The sequence below is a fragment of the Euwallacea similis genome, chromosome 35, assembly GCF_039881205.1.
Source record: "Euwallacea similis isolate ESF13 chromosome 35, ESF131.1, whole genome shotgun sequence".
Lineage (NCBI taxonomy): Eukaryota > Metazoa > Arthropoda > Insecta > Coleoptera > Curculionidae > Euwallacea > Euwallacea similis.
Window position 1 is genome coordinate 1619570 of NC_089643.1, and position 20466 is coordinate 1640035.

The 20466-nt window shown below is 39.1% G+C and overlaps 6 protein-coding genes across 8 annotated transcripts; 2 read left to right on the forward strand and 4 right to left on the reverse strand.

Annotated features, from left to right (window-relative positions):
- Positions 1 to 3794: 3794 nt before the first annotated feature.
- LOC136418451 (TRAF3-interacting protein 1-like) lies at positions 3795 to 5773 on the forward strand. The gene is made up of 5 exons (XM_066404518.1): positions 3795 to 4112; positions 4202 to 5037; positions 5097 to 5241; positions 5295 to 5490; positions 5544 to 5773. The coding sequence occupies exons 1-5, from the start codon at positions 3833 to 3835 to the stop codon at positions 5692 to 5694; spliced, it is 1608 nt and encodes a 535-aa protein (XP_066260615.1). The 5' UTR covers positions 3795 to 3832; the 3' UTR covers positions 5695 to 5773.
- A 158-nt stretch (positions 5774 to 5931) lies between these two features.
- On the reverse strand, positions 5932 to 6999 carry RpL12 (ribosomal protein L12). The gene is made up of 5 exons (XM_066404671.1): positions 6839 to 6999; positions 6690 to 6763; positions 6427 to 6607; positions 6266 to 6373; positions 5932 to 6064 (listed from the first exon to the last, which is right to left on the reverse strand). Exons 1-5 carry the CDS (start codon positions 6873 to 6875, stop codon positions 5967 to 5969), a joined length of 498 nt encoding a protein of 165 aa, XP_066260768.1. The 5' UTR covers positions 6876 to 6999; the 3' UTR covers positions 5932 to 5966.
- Positions 7000 to 7437: 438 nt separating this feature from the next.
- Positions 7438 to 14657, reverse strand: E(Pc) (Enhancer of Polycomb). The gene is made up of 11 exons (XM_066404654.1): positions 14259 to 14657; positions 13830 to 13968; positions 12817 to 12917; positions 11634 to 11774; positions 11139 to 11582; positions 10878 to 11084; positions 10630 to 10820; positions 10239 to 10574; positions 9673 to 10139; positions 9425 to 9554; positions 7438 to 9369 (listed from the first exon to the last, which is right to left on the reverse strand). The coding sequence occupies exons 1-11, from the start codon at positions 14409 to 14411 to the stop codon at positions 9198 to 9200; spliced, it is 2481 nt and encodes an 826-aa protein (XP_066260751.1). The 5' UTR covers positions 14412 to 14657; the 3' UTR covers positions 7438 to 9197.
- Positions 14658 to 15221: 564 nt separating this feature from the next.
- Positions 15222 to 16607, reverse strand: LOC136418514 (RAB6A-GEF complex partner protein 2). The gene is made up of 4 exons (XM_066404596.1): positions 16465 to 16607; positions 16172 to 16415; positions 15520 to 16116; positions 15222 to 15460 (listed from the first exon to the last, which is right to left on the reverse strand). Exons 1-4 carry the CDS (start codon positions 16567 to 16569, stop codon positions 15255 to 15257), a joined length of 1152 nt encoding a protein of 383 aa, XP_066260693.1. The 5' UTR covers positions 16570 to 16607; the 3' UTR covers positions 15222 to 15254.
- Positions 16608 to 17077: 470 nt separating this feature from the next.
- On the forward strand, positions 17078 to 18838 carry rasp (protein-cysteine N-palmitoyltransferase Rasp). The gene is made up of 6 exons (XM_066404676.1): positions 17078 to 17222; positions 17277 to 17446; positions 17499 to 18023; positions 18079 to 18296; positions 18348 to 18661; positions 18713 to 18838. Exons 1-6 carry the CDS (start codon positions 17114 to 17116, stop codon positions 18811 to 18813), a joined length of 1437 nt encoding a protein of 478 aa, XP_066260773.1. The 5' UTR covers positions 17078 to 17113; the 3' UTR covers positions 18814 to 18838.
- A 73-nt stretch (positions 18839 to 18911) lies between these two features.
- On the reverse strand, positions 18912 to 20261 carry LOC136418571 (inner centromere protein-like). Of its 3 annotated transcripts, XM_066404679.1 has the most exons (5): positions 20130 to 20261; positions 19466 to 20066; positions 19308 to 19408; positions 19145 to 19258; positions 18912 to 19093 (listed from the first exon to the last, which is right to left on the reverse strand). In XM_066404679.1, exons 1-5 carry the CDS (start codon positions 20185 to 20187, stop codon positions 18912 to 18914), a joined length of 1056 nt encoding a protein of 351 aa, XP_066260776.1. In that variant the 5' UTR covers positions 20188 to 20261. The 3 variants fall into 3 exon arrangements, with proteins under 3 accessions (XP_066260776.1, XP_066260775.1, XP_066260774.1); XM_066404678.1 differs by having other exon boundaries at positions 19145 to 19255; positions 19308 to 20066; XM_066404677.1 differs by having other exon boundaries at positions 19308 to 20066.
- Positions 20262 to 20466: the final 205 nt, after the last annotated feature.

The following is a 20466-nucleotide window of genomic DNA, read 5'->3' on the forward strand; positions in this document are numbered from 1 at the left end:
TTATTGTAGAACTTTTTTCCCATTTATCCAAACATGTATCTCCTATAAGCAAAACAGATTAGTTCAGTATTGGTAAGCAGAGGTATTCATTTTCGGAGTAGTTGTTTTCGATTTTGTTCTTTTGAAGCACATTTTACCAGAATTTTTGGCATATTCAACATCTATCTATGAAAACTTTTTTTCACCATCTATATGCCCTGCTACAAATAGATAAATAGTCGTTCTTCTCAAATATAGTGTTTTACTTATCTATCAACTGCGTCAGTTCTTGGTATGACAATGCTGATTCTTGAAGGATATTCCTTTAACTTCCGACAAGTTTTTAAAAATTTCGAAATTTTCTGTGACTGAGAAATAGATCCATCAAAAAATAAAATAACTGTGAATCAATGAAATATGTATCTTCAAAATTATTTTACATATGGCACCCTTTCAGCATTTGGCCATTATAATTTACAAAAGAGCCCAATCACTAAATATCTCCTCTCTAATTACAAACATATACAGCTTTAAAATTACGCGTTTCAACAAAAATAGATTCTATCACGATAACAATAAAATTTGCAGGAAAGCTCAACAATGATACTAGAAATCGTATAACATGCATTGTTTTTAGAGAAAGTGTTCTCATTTTTTGTCAAAAATGAAAATCCGTCGAACTAAATGGTACAATAAAAATGATGTTAAGACTGTAGTTAGTCATATTAGACTATTTCCTCAATTAAGATACCCGATGCTACTTACGCCCATGTATTTATAATTTTGTTCTATTTCCCAAATATTACTAAATCCTTTTTTATAAGTTATTTTAGTGATAGTCACGTGCATGCAAGGAATTCTCAGCGTTAGCATCCATCATCCCCAGATGGTGGTTGCTTTATGATTGGGATTTCCTGCAATGCGCTTTATCGGAGCTATAACGTCGGTCCAATTTCAGTACCGCTCCACCGGCCTGGCCAACGAAGGTCCAATCGGCTACTCATCTGTACGTTGCGCGTTAACACGATGAGTAGCCAGGAAGCCGACAATTGCTTCCTAAGTTAGGGGTACGCCTATGAGTACCGGCCCTTACCTCTACCATTTAAGACCTAGAAATATAGAAATCGCTCTCTCATCTATCATCTCTCAGTGCAACAACGTCACGACCAAGACACTGTGAGTTCCTCAGCTACCTCGCGCGCCCTCTTCCGACTTATAACAACCACTCCGGGCGTGAATTATTAAGTTAGTTAAGTGCGTTACTTTCGTGTATTGTTCAATAGTACAATAAATTAATTGTAAAGTACTCTCGAGTTCATTGTTCGCGAGTCACGAAGTCCTGTAAAATATTCATGAGGGTGGTACTCGCACCAATCAAGGAACGAATCCCCTAATCCGAACAAATGATTTTGAGATAAGTAAATAACTAATTATTAACAAAAATTTGGATTGCCACGACTGCATGCATATGGAAAGATCTAACTGTCATGCAAGTAATTGGATGTTTTTTCCATCTGCTACGTTTGGTACTGCTAGTACTGCTCTGATTTGAATGGGCATTGCCATTTGAATGTTCCGACTCGCGTTTTTCCTCTCGGCGACTTCTGAAACGCTGAAAAAAAAAAGTCTTTAATGTATTATTCAATTATTTGGCTTCTTATCACCTTGATGCTTCATAATACGAAAAATGTTCATTCTATCTTTAGACCCTGACATTCCTTTTCTGCCCAACAACCGATTCTCATCAGGCCGCAAGGCGATAATTTGAGAGATATAATTCATATGACTGAACCTCGCATATCAAATAAATGTTTAATACTAATACCTAGTAAACTTCAGGGTTGTAGGATAAGTGTCTGTTAGGTAAATTACTGCAAATGTGTTTGACTGAAACGCATAAGTAAAATTATATTTGTTCGCATATTTTTCAATTTAACCTTCGCCAATAATAACAGAATGAATGATACTATATGGTGTATAAATAAATGCAGACAAATTTGGAGAGAAATTCTTCTTCTTTTTGAAATTATCTCTTCAAATAAAATTAGGAAACTAAAAGAACGAAATAAAATATCCAAAATACCTTGTATAGTCAAATATTTTTTCTCGGCAAGATATCACTACTAAACTTCGAATCCTGATCTCTCAAACTCTCATCTATGGTTTAAAAGATAACATGTAGAAACTCTAAAGATCATCAGAATTAATCAAAATCAGTCACACCACACATTCACTTACATTTACCAAGTCATGATTTAATAACTGGTAAAATTGTATTGCCGTTGAGCTCCCGTTCGGTTATGTACTGCAGCTCATCCATCGATGCCAAGTTTCCATCCTCGTCATAGGCAGCGCGACTGTCGTCTTCATAGTAGTGGTAATGAAACATAAACAAACTATAGTGCACCACTCGAGAGATCGTCCACTCCAAGAACCTGCACCGGCAAGTAACACTGTCAGGAAAGTCTCATTTGACGGATGACAGTGGAGATTGACCCAAAAAAAGGGTTGTTAGCCTTTAAAAGAGAAATCAACCCCAAAAAAAGCTTTCGCCCAACTTGACTGCTCTGCCCTGAACACTCTCGAGGTAAAATACCACATCACCCTTAATATTAGTGATACCAAGCTGTGAGAGTTAGTGCAAACCTTAACCTTGTACATAATAAAGTGGTTTAGTAGGAAAAGCGCTTATTTAATCCACTGGATCAGTTTATTTGTCGAGCTGAATACTGATCCTTCCTACGTGTCCAACAGGAACTGTAACGCCGTACGAAACCGTTCACTCCAAGTGCACGCTGCACTATTACCAACATCTCAATCGGTAAACACACGCAAACATAATTCCGACTAAATAAAGCAACTGTCACATAGATTAAGTAGGGTTATGTATAGGCTTCTGTGGCGGAGCCAGCAGCGCGGTACATTGTCCCTCGTCTATTAATGACAGTGACAGTGCATTGCGAACCAAAGCAACATTTCGGTTCTGCAGAGAATTCAAACAATGGCGGGAAAACATTTTCCTTAACGGTTTCCGGCAATACATTCCGGATTGTTCGACCAAAAACTCTATAAAACCGTTGATCACACCACCTTTCTCTTTCCCCTTTTGGGCTCTGTCTCCTCTACATGTACTTCAACAATTGGTAACAATAATACTCTATGCACAATGGACATAAATTTATTCTAACTGTTGCAATAAACCATTCAAAAAGTTCCGGTTTGGAAATTTACGTTGGCGTAGACAGCTAACGAAAACTCCTAGTGATCCTTTTTCGTGACGCACGGGATACTTCGTTGCCTCTTCAAGGGTCGATGACGCGCACAACAAATGTGTCGTCAGGAGAGTCTACATAATGGGGAAAAATTCTGACAACGATGAAAAAGTTTGAGCCCAACAGAAAGCTATCAGATTAGAAAAGATTTTCGAAAGGTAAAAACGGATTTAAAGCGAGCAAAAGGGGTTATTTTGATAAATTTTAATTACTTACGCCCCTGAAGTTGGACAACCGTCACTGCACAAGATTAAAATGGCCGACTAGTTGCCTACTTCGCAGGCGCTAAGCGTAATTTGGCAACAGTGGCCTGATTTGAGACGCCATTTTTTAAAAATTTTGTACGCTGCTAAGTTAACGTAAATAAATGATTATTATTTGAATTTAAAATTTGAAATTAATGATTTTAATAAGAAGTCATAGTCGATTGCATTGGAAGTTCTACTAGAGCAATTTTTATTTAATTCTTATTTATCTACATGCGTTGTTGTCACTTGCACCTAACGAGACTTGAAAAAACTACCTCAGTTAACATTTTTGTGTTTCTATGGCAACTAAAATTTCAACAATGATGCCATGTCATGATCCAAATCGTAATTTTCTGCTTGAAAATGTCAGAAATAAGTTTCGAAGTTATCATAAAAACCCAAAAATCTTTGGGAAAATACGTGAAAAAGCCAATCCTGACCGATAAACTCTTAAAGAAGCCTCCCTTCAGATTTCTGCACGATGTCATCAAGGCGGTCATCAAGGAAACAGGATTCATGGAGGGGTTGTTTTCGGAGGCCGAGCTCATTTCAGATAACGTGAAAGAAAAAGACACAAAAATCGCTTTTTTGACCAAGCTTATCGATGCCGTTAGTAAGTATTAGGTCAAACAAACTTTTATCTTTCCTTAAATACTTATTTTGGTTATTGTGTCAGCCAAAATTAATAGGCGATTTTTCTAGAAACAGTTTCAAAGACCGACCTCAAAGTGCGTCCCAGCAAAATAGTGGCTGGGTTGGAGCCGGTGGAGACCAATATTTTACTGCAAACTATTGCCAAGTTGATAGACAGAAAAATAGATACCAAGAGTTATGTTGCTAGTTTAAATCAACTGGGCCAACTAGATAAAAAAAGCTCTAAAGGCGGCAAAATTGATAAGAAGACGAGTAGCAATAACAATCACAAAGCCAGAAGAGAGGGCAGTCTTAGTAGACCTACAAAAAAGACTGTTGTGGAAGCCCCTAAGAATAGTGAGAGAGGCAATAAAGAATCAGCTAGGAAAAGTAAAAAGGAGAAAATAGATACTAATAATAAGTGTAAGGAGGAGAGTGCTAGAAACAATATAGTGGTATCTGAAGAGCCCTCTTTAAATGTAGAGATTGTAACAACAAAAGAAACAATTGATGAAACACTTACTAATAATAGTGTTGTGGTCACTGATAATACAACAGTAGTAAATAATAATTCAGACATAGTAACCAAAACTCCACCAGCAATTTTAGAAAATCCCCCTAATCTCACAGCAGAGGTAAAATTTTCAAATCCAAGGCAAGGCAGTGCAGGACTAATCAGGCCTAAATCAGCAAGACCTATAAGTGGAGACAGGAATGCTGTATCAAAGCAAACATTGCGGCCCCCCAGTGTACGGCCTTCAAGTGCCAGGCCTGGAGCCCCTCGCTTACGACCTGATTCAGCCTTACCACCATCGGGTAATGAGGCAATGGGCAACATTAAAGTAATAGTGGAGAGTTTTGATGGAGGTAGTTTGGGAGATGAGGAAACCACTGTTGTGGTACATGTAAGTTGGTTTGGATTATTAGGGGGTTAAGAGGGAATTTAAGATAAGTTTTGGAGTAGAATGCATCAGAGGTGGTTGAAGATGATCTTGAGGAAGTCACTCCTGAGGGTACAAATAAGGGGCAACTGGTTGAACAAATTCTAGAACAAATACAAGAGGGAGGGATGAAGACTAGAAAAGTTGAGATCAATTGGGAGCAGGATGGTGATATTACTGAGTTATAACAATTAAAGGTCATGCTATAATACATTTATTAGGTTTGCGTGGAAAGGATGCCACCACTAAGGAAGTGGGCCACCTTCGGGATTTGATACAATCCCTAACAAAAACAGGGAATACTCTGGGCAAATTGATGAACTATCTACATGAGGATTTTGAAGCAATGCATAATGAATTGCAAATGTGGACTGACACAAAAAGGCAGCTATATGGGGAAATCGAGAAACAAAAAAAGTAGTGTAAGAATATAGGTTTAGATTAACAATTTTAAGGAAAAATTGTTTCAGAGCAGGAATGGAGTCTAGTAGGCCACTACAAGATAAGCTTGGGCGACTGAGGGAGAATATTAAAAGGCTTGAAGGGGAAGTTTTAGGAGTGCGAGGCAACATTTTGAGGAACGAGGAAAGGATCTCAGAGCTGTTAGGCAGCACCAATTAGATTTAATGTTGAAACTAACTAGAATGCATATTGTGAGAACTATTAAGCACATTATTTTTGATTGCAAGTAGCATTTTCGTCCTATTAAAAATAAAATTAGATAATTTAATTAATTTATTCCTGTTACTACCTGAAATAGAATCTAAGGGTGGCTCTGGATGCTATTGAAATTACCTTGTTGGCACATTCCTTTCAAATAAGAAATACTTCTACATCAACAGGAAAAAAACTACTCAGTAACTTAAATAAACTTATATTTATTTAGAAAAAGGTCACTCTTCAGGCACCTCAATGCTCCCCTCATTGACTTCATCTATGACATCATGGGGTGCCTTACCATCTATCGTACAACCAACTGATTGTGCAGTACCTAAATCCAAACCATTAGTCTTTATTTAATTAATAAAAAAAAACACTGTATCTCCCCAGTAGTAACATTCTTAGTAATTCGTAAAAATGGGTTGCAAATAAGGAAGATTTAATTTAGCACTATATAATATATCTCAAAGACACTATGAATTAATGTCACTGAAACTACACATTGTGCCTAAACACTGGAATCTGAACTCACCTAAGACTTCCTTAACAGTCCCTGAAAGATTTTTAGCCATGGATCTGGGCCTCATTTGCCGAGCAATGGCAATTACATCATCAAAGGAAATGTTGCCGCTATGCTTAACTGATACATGCAGGTGTTATTCTAATTCATAAACAATAATATGGTAAACTTACTGTTCTTTTGCTTCTTGCGATCCCTTGGTGGTTCTTTAAGAGCCTTGATAATCAAAGAGGCAGCTGAAGGAACTACAGAAATCGACGCCTGTCGGTTCTGGATTTTCAGTTGGACTGTAATTTTCAGTCCTTTCCAGTCAGCAGTGGCCTTAGCGATGTCATCACCAACTTTCTTGGGGGACTACCGGGATTTAAAAAGTGTTAGGTTAGGAGCAAACTCAAAGTTTAACTCTGAAAAAAATATAAATTGGATTGAAACCTACCAGACCTAAAGGACCGATTTTGGGAGCCAGGGATGAAGTAGCTCCGACTTCGCCTCCGACGCATCTCAAATACACTAAAAACAAATTTGTTTTGCACTAAGGGAATCTCCAAGATGGGACTTTGTTTTAAAAGGGTATGAGGTACCTACCTAATTTGACCTCACTGGGATCGAATTTTGGGGGCATTGTAAGTCTTTAGGGAACGAAATTACCAGTAAAAAGGTGTCTGAATACGGGATGATCTGGGATTTTTAAAACCCAAATATATCGTCAACAATGGACGATTTTGAGAAGGACTGCCAAATACGACTTACATTTATATTTGACAAATGACATATCCTTAAAGAAATCTTACTTTTATGAAGCGTCATCGAGTATGCGTATATATATATATCTAATATATTTTTAATTCAGAAGATTTTGATTAAGAGCGATCTTATGCATTTTCGTTTTTAATAAATTATGCGTCATTAACCATATATATTATAATGTCCATTTAATTATAGATGGTTTGTCGATTTGAGCATACACGATAACGCAATTTTGGCAGTTCTGTTTGAACTTGCATCAGTGTATATAGAATTATATTGAACAGCAACAACCAATATAGTTATACTGAAAATACATTATATATTTTAATTTAAGAATAAGATAATTAAGTAGAAATATTCAATCATCGCAAGGAAAGATTCGATCGATGACGAAATTCCACTGCATTGCTTTATTGAAAAATTGAAACACATGGTGGTTTAATAGCGAGGTCTTGGACCATCGCGCGAGCATCTTTATTCATTTTTTTGTCCGTTTCTTAATTTCTTACACATACCTAGCAAGTTATTTACAAATTATTCACATTAAGATTTGCTAAATTTATAGTAATAACCACGAAGAAAACGACACTACAAAATGCCGATTCTAAATGTTAATCTTTATTTTTTTTTAATAGTAGTAGACCCGTATGGAGAATTATCGCATTAGTTGAAGTTTACTATTACGCACCAACATACCCAGTTGACGAGAGCGCAGCTAACGGGAGAATTAATTAAAAGAAGAAACAAATAACAGTAATGACAATTAGCTAACTGTTGACTAGAAACAAAGGAGTAGCAAACAAAAGGGAAAGCTAGTGGCGTCCATGACACGAACAGACACGTTTGAAATTAAAACAAAACTTACGTTTGACACTGGAAGTTGGCAGCGCTAAGTTATCTTGTCAAAACAAACGTGTGCTTTAAAACAAAACACTGATAACGCATAAATGGAGCTCAGCGAGGAGGCAACCCTGCCGATTTGCAATACATAGTTGAATTGAAATGTTCATATAGGTATATTACAAAAAAAGAAATAAAAATAAATTACCACTAAAAATAATGTTTCAACAGCCTTTTTCACGATTTTTCTTGTTTCCTTAGAGTTCTAGTATGCTTACGCTATCTATTTACAGTTGCTATGTTACAAGATGTACCTACGTGTATTTTACATATAAAATTAAACTGGAACTAAACAATTATATACGTCATCATCACTAATAAGTTAGCGCTTCATAATCTATCACTAGCAATTGTTTTTTGTTTTGTCGGAAACGACAACACATTCCAGCTTCCAGAAATTTTTCGAGTTTACTCACTCTCTGCGATCTACCTCCATTATTTCCCTCCTCGTCGAAGAACCCACACCGCAAAATTATATAAAAAGTAAACTAAAAATTGTCGCTTCGTTTCCATTATCCGACCTATCTAACATTACTAAAAATGATCTGTAACTCAAGTTATTTCTATATCGATTTGTTTACACAATTGTGGACATTGTCTGCATTGAATTATTTGCATATAAATATATTTCTTATGCCCTCAGCAATAATCATTTCAGCGAATTATCCATGGAGACCGTTTGTCGGCCACATAGGCAAAGTAAACAATTTTGTAATTACATTTCAATCAATCGATAATTAAGTCCGCCCTGAAACGAAGACAACAATATTTGGATTAACATTAAATTTGGCAAAAAGGTATTTGAACACAGTACTACCAAGCGTATCGAGATTATCATATTCTTCGACCGAAAAATAATAATTGCTAGGAGGCTATTTGCGGATACTCATAACATTTAATATGGGTGGTAAGAAGATAAAAGGGAGAGGCGTTGCTGTTGTCCAAAATTTCCATTATGTCGACAAATTTGCCCATCTCTACCGTACTGTTACGATAACAAATAACCTTAACCCTCTCTCAGTTAACAACTAGGTAACAGCCAAGCAAAACCGCTCCTCGAACGCGTCAAGAACATAATTTTTTTTAGCACAGAACCTATCAAATTAATTATATTATTTGTCAATCCTACCTAAACGTTCACAATACTGCATCGCCAATCGACCAATCGGGAAGAGGGGAGGGGTGAACACAAACGATGAAAGACGTTGGCTTGATTCGCTTGTTTTCAACAGACGAACATCGAGGGGACAAACAGCACGGCAGCCGGGACGGCATCGGCCCCGGCACGAACGAGGCATCAGGTTACCTCCATCGCAAGGGTGTTGTTTTTATTGTTGCGCATACCACTATTGGCTGTCGTTTTGGGGGCGGGGCTGGTGGGCGTGGCGCTGCCCTGCGCCGGCAATACCGCCGAATCGACGGCCACGTCGACGGCCGCAGTCAGCGGGAATTCCAATATGTTGTTGGCACTGCGTTCATTAATGAGATACTGAGATAAAGAGACAGGGTGTATTTGACACATACCTATGACTATTAAGCGTAAGAGATTGTGCGGACGTGAGTAGACTCAGCTTTCCGACGGCGGCGTTGTTGCCGTAAGCGTACGGTTGCAGTTTGTTATTGCTCCGTGACGTGCGACTCGGACCAGTGGAGACTGAAACATCAACCCATCATAAACTACATAAAATCTGACTAAAACGATCAGCTACCGCAAAATTGAAATTCACATTCCTAAAAGATCGACAATTTAATTAACGCATTTAAATTCTTACCGTCATTGGCGAGAGTGATCTGTGGTAGCAGGCCATTAGCATTGTTTCCAATGCTCCAACCTGCCTTTCGTCCACCGTGCTCCTCATCCTCTTGACATTTCACCTCGCCACCAGCGTCCCTAAGCGTAAAACTCGATACTCCCACTCTCCTCCAGCTGTTGCAAGCTTCCTTCTCCATCTGCTCATGCAGGGGCGTCTCTTCATCATCATCTTCGTCGAAAATTGGATCCTGCGGGCCTAATTTCGGGTTGCGGTGATCGTCTGTTGGCCATCGTCGATCTAATTCGAACGGTTCGGAGAGGAAGGGGCTGCTATCGACGAATACCGAGGACGCTGGATCTAGCGGTTCCACCTCCATTTGGAAAGAGGGCAGTGCTCCACCCGAGAAGGGGCACGGGTCGTCGGCAGGTAACAGGTGGCAAGGAGGCTCGTAGTCGGGAGGCGGAGTTTTTGGCCGGAAGTGCAACCTGAGCAGTCAATTATATACAGTTAGTTTTTTTTAAATATCAAGGTGGTTATTGTATAAGGTTAGTTAAAATGAAGTTAAACTGGTAATTATCTCTTACCAATCCCTCCGCAAAGCCCTGAGAAACTCAACCGTGTCCTCCCCTCCACCTCCTGGATCACCACCGTTGTTGTGTAGTACTTGCGCCTCGGCGTCGGGCGGCTCCGTTTTGCACTCAACTTTAACACGGTCGAAATCGCTGTCACTGAGAAAATCGGCACTGAAACCGCTCGCGAAACCGCTGTCCGCGCTCCCCGAAGCGGCAACCGCGCTAAATTTATTGTAGGTACTAGTGCAGTTTCGCGTCCGTAGCAACATTTCCGATTCCACCTTCAGCCGTTCGGCCAACGGATCGGATACGTCACAAGCCTTGGGCTCGACTATCGTGAAATCAAGCCTGCAATTCGAAGCGTTAGTAATGGCTGAAAATATCCACGGCGTTGGGTACTGACCCTCTCCAGAAGTCGTCACAATCAGTGGCTGCCCTGTCCAAGATGATGCGTCCTCCACGGCCTACCCTGCGCCGGGCAAATCCCACACATTTCCGATTCGATAGCGAGGTCAACGTAAACCGAAAACGTTTGTCGCCAGCACCGTTCTCCTGCGGCGAACACCAGGGCCAGTCACCAGGAGAGGGCAATGGCTACTCGCAAATATTTCAAGTAAAAAAACGAGCGTTGACAACAACGTCAATACTCACCTTATGGTACGAGCACAGCCGATTGCGCCTAAAGGCGAACGGACCCTCGTCCTCCGGTTCTTCCGGTTCGGGTGAGGCCTCACCGCGGTGGCCCCCGCCCGGAGAACCCTCTTCGTCGGAGGACAGACCATCGAGGCCGCCCCCACGTCCTGCCAACGATTTGTGTTTGCGTTTTTTGTACTGTCGTTTTTCGCGTCTGCTCAATAGCTAGAAAAGAAAAGAATACTGTTTATTTAAAACACTGGAAACATTAAAACTCACCTCGTCCTTAATCGATCCTTTGCTGTGGTGTTGCACGGCCGCTTGCACCTGACTAGCTACTGCGTCCGCCCAACTTTGGTTATGGTTGTGGAAAATGGGCGTAAAGGCGGGTCGCGCCGGAGCTGAAGCCGCTTTTAGCGCTTGCGCTTCTGCTACCACCGACCCATTATAATCACGTGCCTGGAACCGCTTCTCGAAAACCTCGACGGTCAAATGCACGAACTCCCGCTTGCACTTCTCCCTGCGCTTAACCAGCTCGAGCAGCATCACGGCACGACCCAGATCCCTGCGCAACTTCAGCATCTTTTCGTAGGACACCTCGTCATTTTTGCGATTCTTGCGCGTCTGCATCTTTTCGGTGCGTCTGCGGAACGCCAGGTACGGGTTGTTAGCCGCTTGGCCAGTGCGATGCTCGGTCCGGACACTCAGGATCAGCGGATGTTGCTGCAACAATTTCTATGTACTACTCACACTCAATAGGCGAAAATTACTCACGGTTTTAAGGCGTTTGTTCAGCCAGTAGTCGAATACAGCAATTGTAAGCTCATCGTCCTCTTTAAGGAGGGCCTTGGCCTCTGCGAGAGTCACCACTGTCTGGCCGCTACTCTTCTCCAGTCGATCCATCATCTCTTCAAACTGAAATTACACCAGATTATACCAAATATTCCACCTCTTTTATGGCAGGGTTGGGAAATAAACCTATGTTATTGAAGCAAAACCCAATATGTCTTATGTACATTATTGAATGAAACATCCTTTTGATGTATCAGGTTCTACTTTAATATCACAAAAATATAATTCTATTTATTCTTGAACATTCTAAGTGATTCACAAACGGTGATCAAAAATGCAAATATTTTTACCTGCGAAAATGAAGGACAATAACAGTTTCTTAATATGACAAATAAACGTAGTTAGAAATTCAGCAAATCAAGAAGTCAGAAAAAGAGAAATTTGGTACATTCTTAATGAAATTTGACATTTGTTATATATCTAAACATATGCATCTATCGAATTTGACTACTGTGACTCTCCTTTATTAAGACAGGGAAAATACATTTGCATTACTTGGCAAGCTAAGATTTTTAATGAGTTGGAATAGCATATACAGTGGGCGCTCGGTTATGTGAACACTTCATTATACGGACTATCACCAGCAGTGAACAGTAAAATTAATAATATATAATACAAAGTGAACAGCTTGGATTTCAATTAAATTATTAGAGAGGTGAGTTGCAATATATACTTGAACGTTGGTAGAGTATAAGAAGAGATCCCCCTTGGCATCACAACAAAGCCTATAAATCACACACTAATTCAGTATTATAATAAAAGTTTCGGTGGTATTTGGGGTAACACATAATGGAGCGCTCCACTACAATTGTAAATTCCATGTGACAAACATAGAGTCAACTCTGATTAGTTAGATATGAACGGTAAACGCGGCCTAATTATCTATTTGCAAAACCGCGCATTAATGAAACAAATCAAATAATCATAATGGGAGTTATTATATGCATATTATATAATGCATGAATCATATAATTATGCATGTCATATAACGCACCATGGGGTTTTATATACATTAAAGAAATATGTTCATTTACTTAAATAAAACATCCTGAATATTAAATAACATATTTTCATATTCATTTAATAATTGACAATAATAGTTTACCTTTACGGGGGTGATGTCAAGGCGCGGTTTTTGGGCCTGCAACCACCTCTCATCATCTGAGTCCATGTCGTAGTCTGGGACTTCTTGCTCCATGGTGAAGGCTACAAATTCCGTTCATTGCCAGAGTTGGGGGCAATAGGGGGATTAAGGGCAGCTAATTAACTACATTTTCAGTTAGGGGTTAGGGGGGCGCCAGAATGGCGACTTATGCAAAGAGGACTGTCGCAAAGCTTTTCTGGTTAAAAATTGCAAAGTTGCAAAGTCTTTTGAAAATTTGAGGTAACGTCTGAAATAGATTTTTCTCCTTTTATTTTTCAACACATACAGGGTGTCCCAAATTCAACTTGATAGCAGCAAACAAAACTTACATTCAGATAAAAACTCTATTAAAAAGTACTTCCAGAAGGCCCTTAAAAGAATATTGTTTTGGGTAAATCCTTTTGTAATAAGCTATTTTCAACTTATAAGTAAAAAGTAAGGAAAAAAGGTATATTTAGGAAATTATTGCAAACACTATTGACTTAAAGATATGGGTATGCTGATTATCTTGCATTACACACTTTTACCCTAATTTGTCAGACTCCTCTTTTTTAAGAAAACAGATTCCAATGATGGGGCTCGAACAATGGACACCCTGTATATTGGTCAATTTCCAGCCCAGTGTGAATATTTTCTACTACGGAACCCAAAAATATTAAACTAAAGGGTGATAATTAAAAAAACTTCAGGTAGGCCTTGAAATCCTTTTAAACATCAAATTCATATCTGAGATCAATTCATCTATTAGTCAATTAACATGTGATGATAAACAATATATTGCTTAATCAAGGCCTTACGTTTACGGTTCACTGACCACTAAGAGATTTTATTTAATGTTCACCCCTTAGAACAATCATAATCAGCCTGTACATGGTAGTCATGGCAACCACCCAAACACATTACATTTGTTTTGCTAACAAATTTGGCGGCAATTAATGGAAAACAATAGGAGGAAAGTGGGAAATGGGGCTTACGTTGCATGTGGATGAGCTGCCGAGGCTGCTTGTAGTTGGAAGGATACATCCTGTCGTAGAAGTCATTGAGGGGCACATCTGTAACCTCCGGCGTTGGGATAATGTGCCCAGCGCATATGGCCCTTTGCAAGTGGTGCTCCTGTTAAGAAGGAGAGCCCCATTACATCACATAAGACTGTCACAATGTTTAGTAGTCTCAAATGCACTTTTACCGGGACGAACCGAAAATGGCAGTGACAGCTGGAGTACCCCATCCCGAACAGTTCAAATTTAAATTCTAAGCGGCAATTCATCGTTTCCAATGGTTAGACATTGTTTCAAGTACCAAAAAAGCGAATTTAAAGTTGAACTCGCCGGTCTGACTGGGCGCCAAGCGCCATGTCAACATGGCGGCCGAGCCGTCTTGGGTACGTCCGGACCTCGACTTACGCATTCCTCCTCCTTCTGCATCCCCGTGGGCATTTGGGGCACAGCCCTGTTGATTGCGGAGAAGTCCGGCAAGTCGGGCAGCTCCTCCCCCAGGAAAATTGGCATAGATTTGCTTGGGTCCAAGGCCCGCGCCCTGAACGATAGCTTCGACATATTTGTTGATGGTGGAAGGATACGCGCGACCACGCCAACATAAAATCGAAGAAAATGCGGACTTCGAGCCGCTCGGACGGTCCGAGTCCGGCACTAAACGGTTATATATGTTCCTTAGTACGTTCCCATCGTGTTTATTTACACGCACTCAGTCACAAATACGATAAAACAACTTTGAAACTTTCCATGTCGAGCGTGTACGACAGAAAGCCATCATGGCGGCTCTGCCAGGGAACCATAGAAATTTACGACGAGGAATGTGGACGTGCGCGAAGCGCTTCTACGCATGACATTCGGCCCGATTCCTTCCGTCAGTTCTCAATCCTAAACCTTCAAGTGGCCTTTTAAACTTTTCAATTTAATACTATCGATATACCAAAAATCATACTGTAATTTCTGTTAAAGAAATATAAAATATCTATAACCAAACTAACTCTTTTTTTTTTAATATATAAATCTCTCAACTGATCAACCTCCTTCCTTTCAGAGCACAGTCGGAAATAACCGAACAATCCCGAGGAAACACGGGCGGTTAATGTCAATCAAATGAAAAACGCACTTTTATTTCAAATAATCTATTTATAATATTTTCATAATTTACAGCATTTTTCTATTTAAGAAAATGGAACAATTAAATCATAAATTGAAAAAATATATATTTCCAAAGCACTAAGATGCGCTTGTTTCAAACAGGGGAAACGCCAAAAGGAAATGACGTCAACATATTTCTTTGGTATTTAAAATATGTGCAACCTATGGATCTAATTATGATACTGTCACCTTTGGTATCGGAAGTAAAAAACAACCAAATTAAAAAAATCCTAAGATTTATTAGTATCTACATCACCTTATAACTAACTTATGAACAGACATCCCCTGTGCCACATGACCAGGAGTAGTGGAATATAACCGAATGGGCAAGCTCCACACCATGGTTTCGATGGGTACCTCAGAAGGGGCCTGCCAATACGTCTCCGCAAAATTCGGAGGACTTAAGCCCTTATGTGTGCTAGTGACAAACTCAAAATGTAGCCGCCATTTCAATGAAACTAACAAAAATCCATTTTTTAACCTCTGAAAATAGCATATTAACCCAAAACTATCATACCTAAATCAGTCTCAAATGCTGGGGTTACATGCAGTGGTATGGGCAGTATCAGCTGGGTGTATTTGTACCCTAAGCACACCTCATGATGCTTGCTGAAAGTGATAATTCTAATCTGCTTTGAGGAATCTTCAATTGTGGTCTCCTCTTCACATTGCAAGGATACTGAGACTTGCATGCATTGCACTGTGGCTACAGTGAAGTCAAATGTCCCAATAATGTCCTCACCAAGCTTGTAGGCAGGCTTGAATAAACAAAATCGAGCCACTTTTCCCCACATATTAGAAATCATGTAGAAATTTGGATTTCTTCGAGCAGTTATGTTTTGCAAGCTTTCCAAGGCTAAATCTATAGGTTTTTCCTTCTGTCTGATCTCCAGGAATGGATTTGTTGGGGTCAGTTCTTCAGTTGTTTCATTGCAAAGGGCACCAGCCTCATGTAGAATTGCCTCCGCTAGGGGGAGCACTCTAAAGGGGACTCGCATTAGTTTTACTGGGTGGTTAACCCGTTGTGTACCAACAGTAATTTTATAGGAGTATTTCACTAATTGTCCCCGGTATGAAGGGGGTGAATCAACCGGTACTTTTTCACGATAAACAACTGAAATTAAAGAGATCAAATGGACGTAAATAAACAAAGTAGTTAAAACTTTTACAATGCTTTACTTGGCCAGGTGATAACCTCAAATCGCAGAAGAGGATTTTGGGCTTAGTGGCAAATTCCACACGGGCATTATCTCCAGACACTGTCCCTAGGGCAGTATCAGCCAGGGCAACATGACTAGCCTGTCTTTCATCCTCTTTAGCTCTGCGCATTTTTGAGTCGGTGAAGCATAAGCAATGAATCTGGGCAGAGGCCCAAGCCAAGCTTTCAAACACATCAGTATGACTTTGGGAGACCTGTAAAGTTTGCCCTAAAAGAAGCAATGATGGGGAGAGTGAAAGTTACCTTGTGGGAGGGTGATACTGGATGGCTGAAAGAAAGTATGCACTCCACGACTTCTCCAGAGAGGAACACGTGGCTTCTGATCAGTTTTGCTGTAATTTCTATCATTTTAAGGATAGCTTCGAGGGCAATTTGTTAATGCGACCTGCTTTCCTCAATAAAAACATTGAACTGTCAAAAACAGTTGTTAAAACGTTATGTTATGGTTAAGTTACCAAAAATTCTATAAATAAGCCGCGATGTTTGCAGTGGCAGCATAGCATATTACTAAATAAGAGGTTAGATATTTTAAGGAGAAATTTTGAATTTAATAATTAAACAGTATTAAAATGTTATCGTTGAATCTGAATAAAAGGTTGCTAATTTTTTTCCAACATCTAATTGTGATTTCTATATCATTCTACCACCGCTATCGTTAGCAGGTCACATGCTAAAATTAATTGAATGTTAACAAATTCGTTTATCCTAATTAAAATATTTACCTCTTTATAAACTGTACAAAATTTGAAAACATCTGTCAAAAATAACTAACCCTACTTTAACAGCTGATTCTTTAATTTTGTTTATGTTTTGACACAAATTCATTTTCAAATACTTCTTCCAGCTTCCTTTTATTGTGTTTAAACATGTTTTGCTCTGTACTTAAGTAAACATGTTTCCGGCAGCTAAATTCTACAGAACTGAATCGAAATTATGTTTTTTTCTATGGGTTTCTGCAGTTTTTTACGCTATTTACAAATTCACTATTTCAGCCCTAAAGTGTGAGTATAACTATCCAGTAGAGGAGTCACATATGATCCTATGACTTGTTCCAGACTTTCTTCACTTTAACGACTATTACCAGGATTTTATTCCAGGGTTTAAGTCACGAAACCGGGATTCAGCTGACTTTGAATGGGAGGCTGTGTTATACTTTATTACTACAATATTCCCATTCATGCTTTGCTATGTAGTAGTTTATCAGCTGATTTTAAAGCCTACTAAGGCAAGAATGATTCTTTTACGCATCAAAATCATCTTACATAAATTTATTTTAGGCCAACATCTGGTTGCAAATAACCTTTCCCCTAATTCACATCACTTACTTTATGGGATACAAAGTAATGATATTAGCTCTTTTGCAGCCTATATTTTTTCATATAGTGGCACGACTACAGAGCAAAACAACAATATGGATACTTAATATAGTTTGCTTGGTTGTGATTAGTATTTACAAGAAACTGTGTTCCATTGAAGGGTTTTGGGGCATGAGGCTTTATCAGGCTTATTTCAGCTTTCTATTTCTTTATTGGATGAATCTTAGGTGTGTTAGCTATTGCCTGAGCAAAGAAAAGCATTCATTTGTTAAATATTTGGCATATTGCCTGTATTTCCCCACTCTTTTTGTTGGTCCTTTTATTTCTTATGAGGACTATAAGAGGGTTTATGAAAATACAACTTTAACTGTAGGATTAAGACTCAAGCAAATGGTTTTCAATGTTTCAAGGTGTTTATTTTGGGCCATGTTTATACAGATTAGTTTACATTTTGTGTATGTTAACGCCGCCTCATTCCAGCTGCAGGTAAATTGACTTAACTTGAATTATTGTACTTGTTTGATAACACATACAATTGTAGCTAATACAGAAACTAGATTTGTGTAGTCTTTGTGGCTATGGCTACCTTATGGGGCAGTTTTTCCATTTAAAATATGTGGTAATTTATGGCTTAAGCACCAGTCTTGCAGCCTGTGAAAATGTCGCGGTTCCAACCCTACCTCGCTGCATTGGTCGAGTGCACTTGTACTCTGATATGTGGAAGTATTTTGATCCAGGATTATATCAGTTTCTCAAAATGTATTATGATCTCCAAATTAAAAGGCTTACTACAATGATCATTGTCTTTAGGTGCATTTTTATTCCTCTTCGGAAATGGGGTTTAAATAAATTAGGTGCTTCACTACTATGCTTTGCCTTTGTTTATATGTGGCATGGCACTGAGGAACACATTCTAATTTGGGCCTTATTAAACTTCACAGGACTTACTTTGGAGAATGCCATAAATGCTCTCTGTAGTAAGAGATTAAATTTAAGAGAATTAACATTGAGAAGGTTGAAAAACCTGCTCGCAGCACCCCTCTTGGCCGCCAGTGCTGTCTCCAATTTCTATTTTTTTGCTGGCAGAGAAGTGGGGGATCTTTATGTGAAAAAGGCCTGGAGTGGTAAGAGATCATAAGTGCTGCAGAGCAAAAGGAGAAAATCTTATATTTTAGAGCCTTTGCTGAACCAGTTATCTTTAGGCCTAATCCTGTATTGTTGCTGTGAAGTGTCCACTGAAATCAGACAACTGCAAGCATGTAAAATGGGCATTTAAAAGCAGAAGATTTTTTACAATTTTTATAATAATTAATCTTCATTTAACAATTGCCACTAATAATAAAGAAAAACGAAAATGTTCATTTGAGCTTAAACCTAAAGTCTCCCGCTCAACAAACTCTTCACCTGCTCCACTTGTTTCCTCTGCACCTCTTCCCTCCTTTTCACTGCCTCTTGTTTTTTCTTCTCAATTAATTCTTGTTGTCTCTTGGCCTCTAGTTTTGCTTTAGCCTCCAGTCTCTTTCTCTCAATCTCTTTGGATGAGCACCTTAGAAGGGCTAAAAAAAACAATACTGGGCTTCTATTAAAATAACTTAAAAAAGACATACAGTCTGTAATTTCGGGGCTGGTAGTGGGAATATACATTTTTTTAGCATGTAGTTTTGCCTTGGCTTCTAGTCGTTTGCGCTCAATTTCCAGCAGTATATCTTTAGACAGTTCTGCTAAAAATGACTGCTAAATTAAACAGTAAAATAGGGCATATAAACTTACCTTTAGTATAAGTCTCAAAGCTCTGTGTCCTATGCCACTCCACCTTTCTCGATACAGTTTGCAATGTACTTGAACATTGCATGTTATTTTCTGACACAGACCTAGGAAAAACTTTGGAATTTTTATCAGTTTTTGGTACACTACTGGTAGGTTTACACTGTTTGATATCAGCCACTTGTGTGAGTTGCTCAAACACTGAGTCATCCACTACCAAGGAATCATTAAATGTTTCACTATTTTGTGCATTATATTTTGGACTTTCAATCGAGCTTGAAGAGCCACTGAAGCCTCTCTCAGCCCTTTCAATTTCTAGCTCAACCTGCTGACTAAACATAATCAACTTTTCGTCCATATCGTCATCAAACACACTCTCAACGTCCTCCTTTATGTGGGTCTCCTCGCTCATATCCTTGAAAGCCTCTTCTTCTCTCGGAGACAAAACTAAACTTTCGTGATCAGGTCTGGCAATTTCAGCCTTCAACGCGCGTAGCTCTTCCCGCAGTTTGCAAAAATCTTGCTTGATTTGATCGTTATTGTTCGAAAGGTGACGTTTAATGGCCACTTTTGGGGAGTGTTGCTGCATGTCCAGACGCTTCTTTGATTTCCGCACTATTACTGTTCGGGGCTTCGATTCGCGAGGGGAATTGTAGTCCCAAAGAACGTCGACGTCATCTCGGTTCTCCTGCGTTAAGCAGGGGAAGTAGGGACTGAATTCATCTTCTGAGCGGGAGCTGTTAGTGGAGGCCGGAGTTTTTGGTTCTGTGGATAATTGTGGTATTAGTGAGATGTTAGTACTTAAAGGGTGGATTTGGGAGGTTTTACCGTTGTTCTGAGGTCTTTTTACTATGTTTTTTTCCATTTTAAGTTCAAAATATTGCATAATAATGCTTTATAGTCTAAGAAACATTGAAAGAAAACAAAAATGTTTCAAGGTTAGGTTAATTAAAGAGCGGTTATGTCAGCTGTTAAATTTCGTTAGACATCGTTAGAGCAATTAGAGCGAGTTCGAGAACTATCAAAATATCGATATAGTTTTTGATCTAGTGATGTGCGAATGCGATAAAGTGGATCTATTTGACGACTTGTGATGGAAAACTTTGGAAATGGATAGAATTCATCTACCTTCTTCATGTTGATTGACGCAAGTGAACATTAATCC

Bases quoted from the DNA above. Each gene is read 5' to 3' on its own strand.
- LOC136418571 (XM_066404677.1), bottom strand. From the start codon at position 20,187: ATGCAATATTTTGAACTTAAAATGGAAAAAAACATAGTAAAAAGACCT. The intron at 19,259-19,307 runs GTAAGTTTATAT...AGTCATTTTTAG, and splicing joins CTTTGAGACTTATACTAAAG to CAGAACTGTCTAAAGATATA. The intron at 19,094-19,144 runs GTATGTCTTTTT...TGTTTTTTTTAG, and splicing joins CAGCCCCGAAATTACAGACT to CCCTTCTAAGGTGCTCATCC.
- rasp (XM_066404676.1), top strand. From the start codon at position 17,114: ATGTTTCCGGCAGCTAAATTCTACAGAACTGAATCGAAATTATGTTTT. The intron at 17,223-17,276 runs GTGAGTATAACT...GACTTGTTCCAG, and splicing joins CACTATTTCAGCCCTAAAGT to ACTTTCTTCACTTTAACGAC. The intron at 18,662-18,712 runs GTAAGAGATCAT...CTTATATTTTAG, and splicing joins TGTGAAAAAGGCCTGGAGTG to AGCCTTTGCTGAACCAGTTA.
- LOC136418451 (XM_066404518.1), top strand. From the start codon at position 3,833: ATGATCCAAATCGTAATTTTCTGCTTGAAAATGTCAGAAATAAGTTTC. The intron at 5,038-5,096 runs GTAAGTTGGTTT...GTTTTGGAGTAG, and splicing joins AAACCACTGTTGTGGTACAT to AATGCATCAGAGGTGGTTGA. The intron at 5,242-5,294 runs GTGATATTACTG...TACATTTATTAG, and splicing joins GATCAATTGGGAGCAGGATG to GTTTGCGTGGAAAGGATGCC.
- LOC136418514 (XM_066404596.1), bottom strand. From the start codon at position 16,569: ATGATAGAAATTACAGCAAAACTGATCAGAAGCCACGTGTTCCTCTCT. The intron at 16,117-16,171 runs GTAAAAGTTTTA...CTTTAATTTCAG, and splicing joins ACCTGGCCAAGTAAAGCATT to TTGTTTATCGTGAAAAAGTA. The intron at 15,461-15,519 runs GTATGATAGTTT...GATTTTTGTTAG, and splicing joins AGCATTTGAGACTGATTTAG to TTTCATTGAAATGGCGGCTA.
- RpL12 (XM_066404671.1), bottom strand. From the start codon at position 6,875: ATGCCCCCAAAATTCGATCCCAGTGAGGTCAAATTAG. The intron at 6,764-6,838 runs GTAGGTACCTCA...ATTTGTTTTTAG, and splicing joins TCCCAGTGAGGTCAAATTAG to TGTATTTGAGATGCGTCGGA. The intron at 6,374-6,426 runs GTAAGTTTACCA...TGCATGTATCAG, and splicing joins TCGCAAGAAGCAAAAGAACA to TTAAGCATAGCGGCAACATT.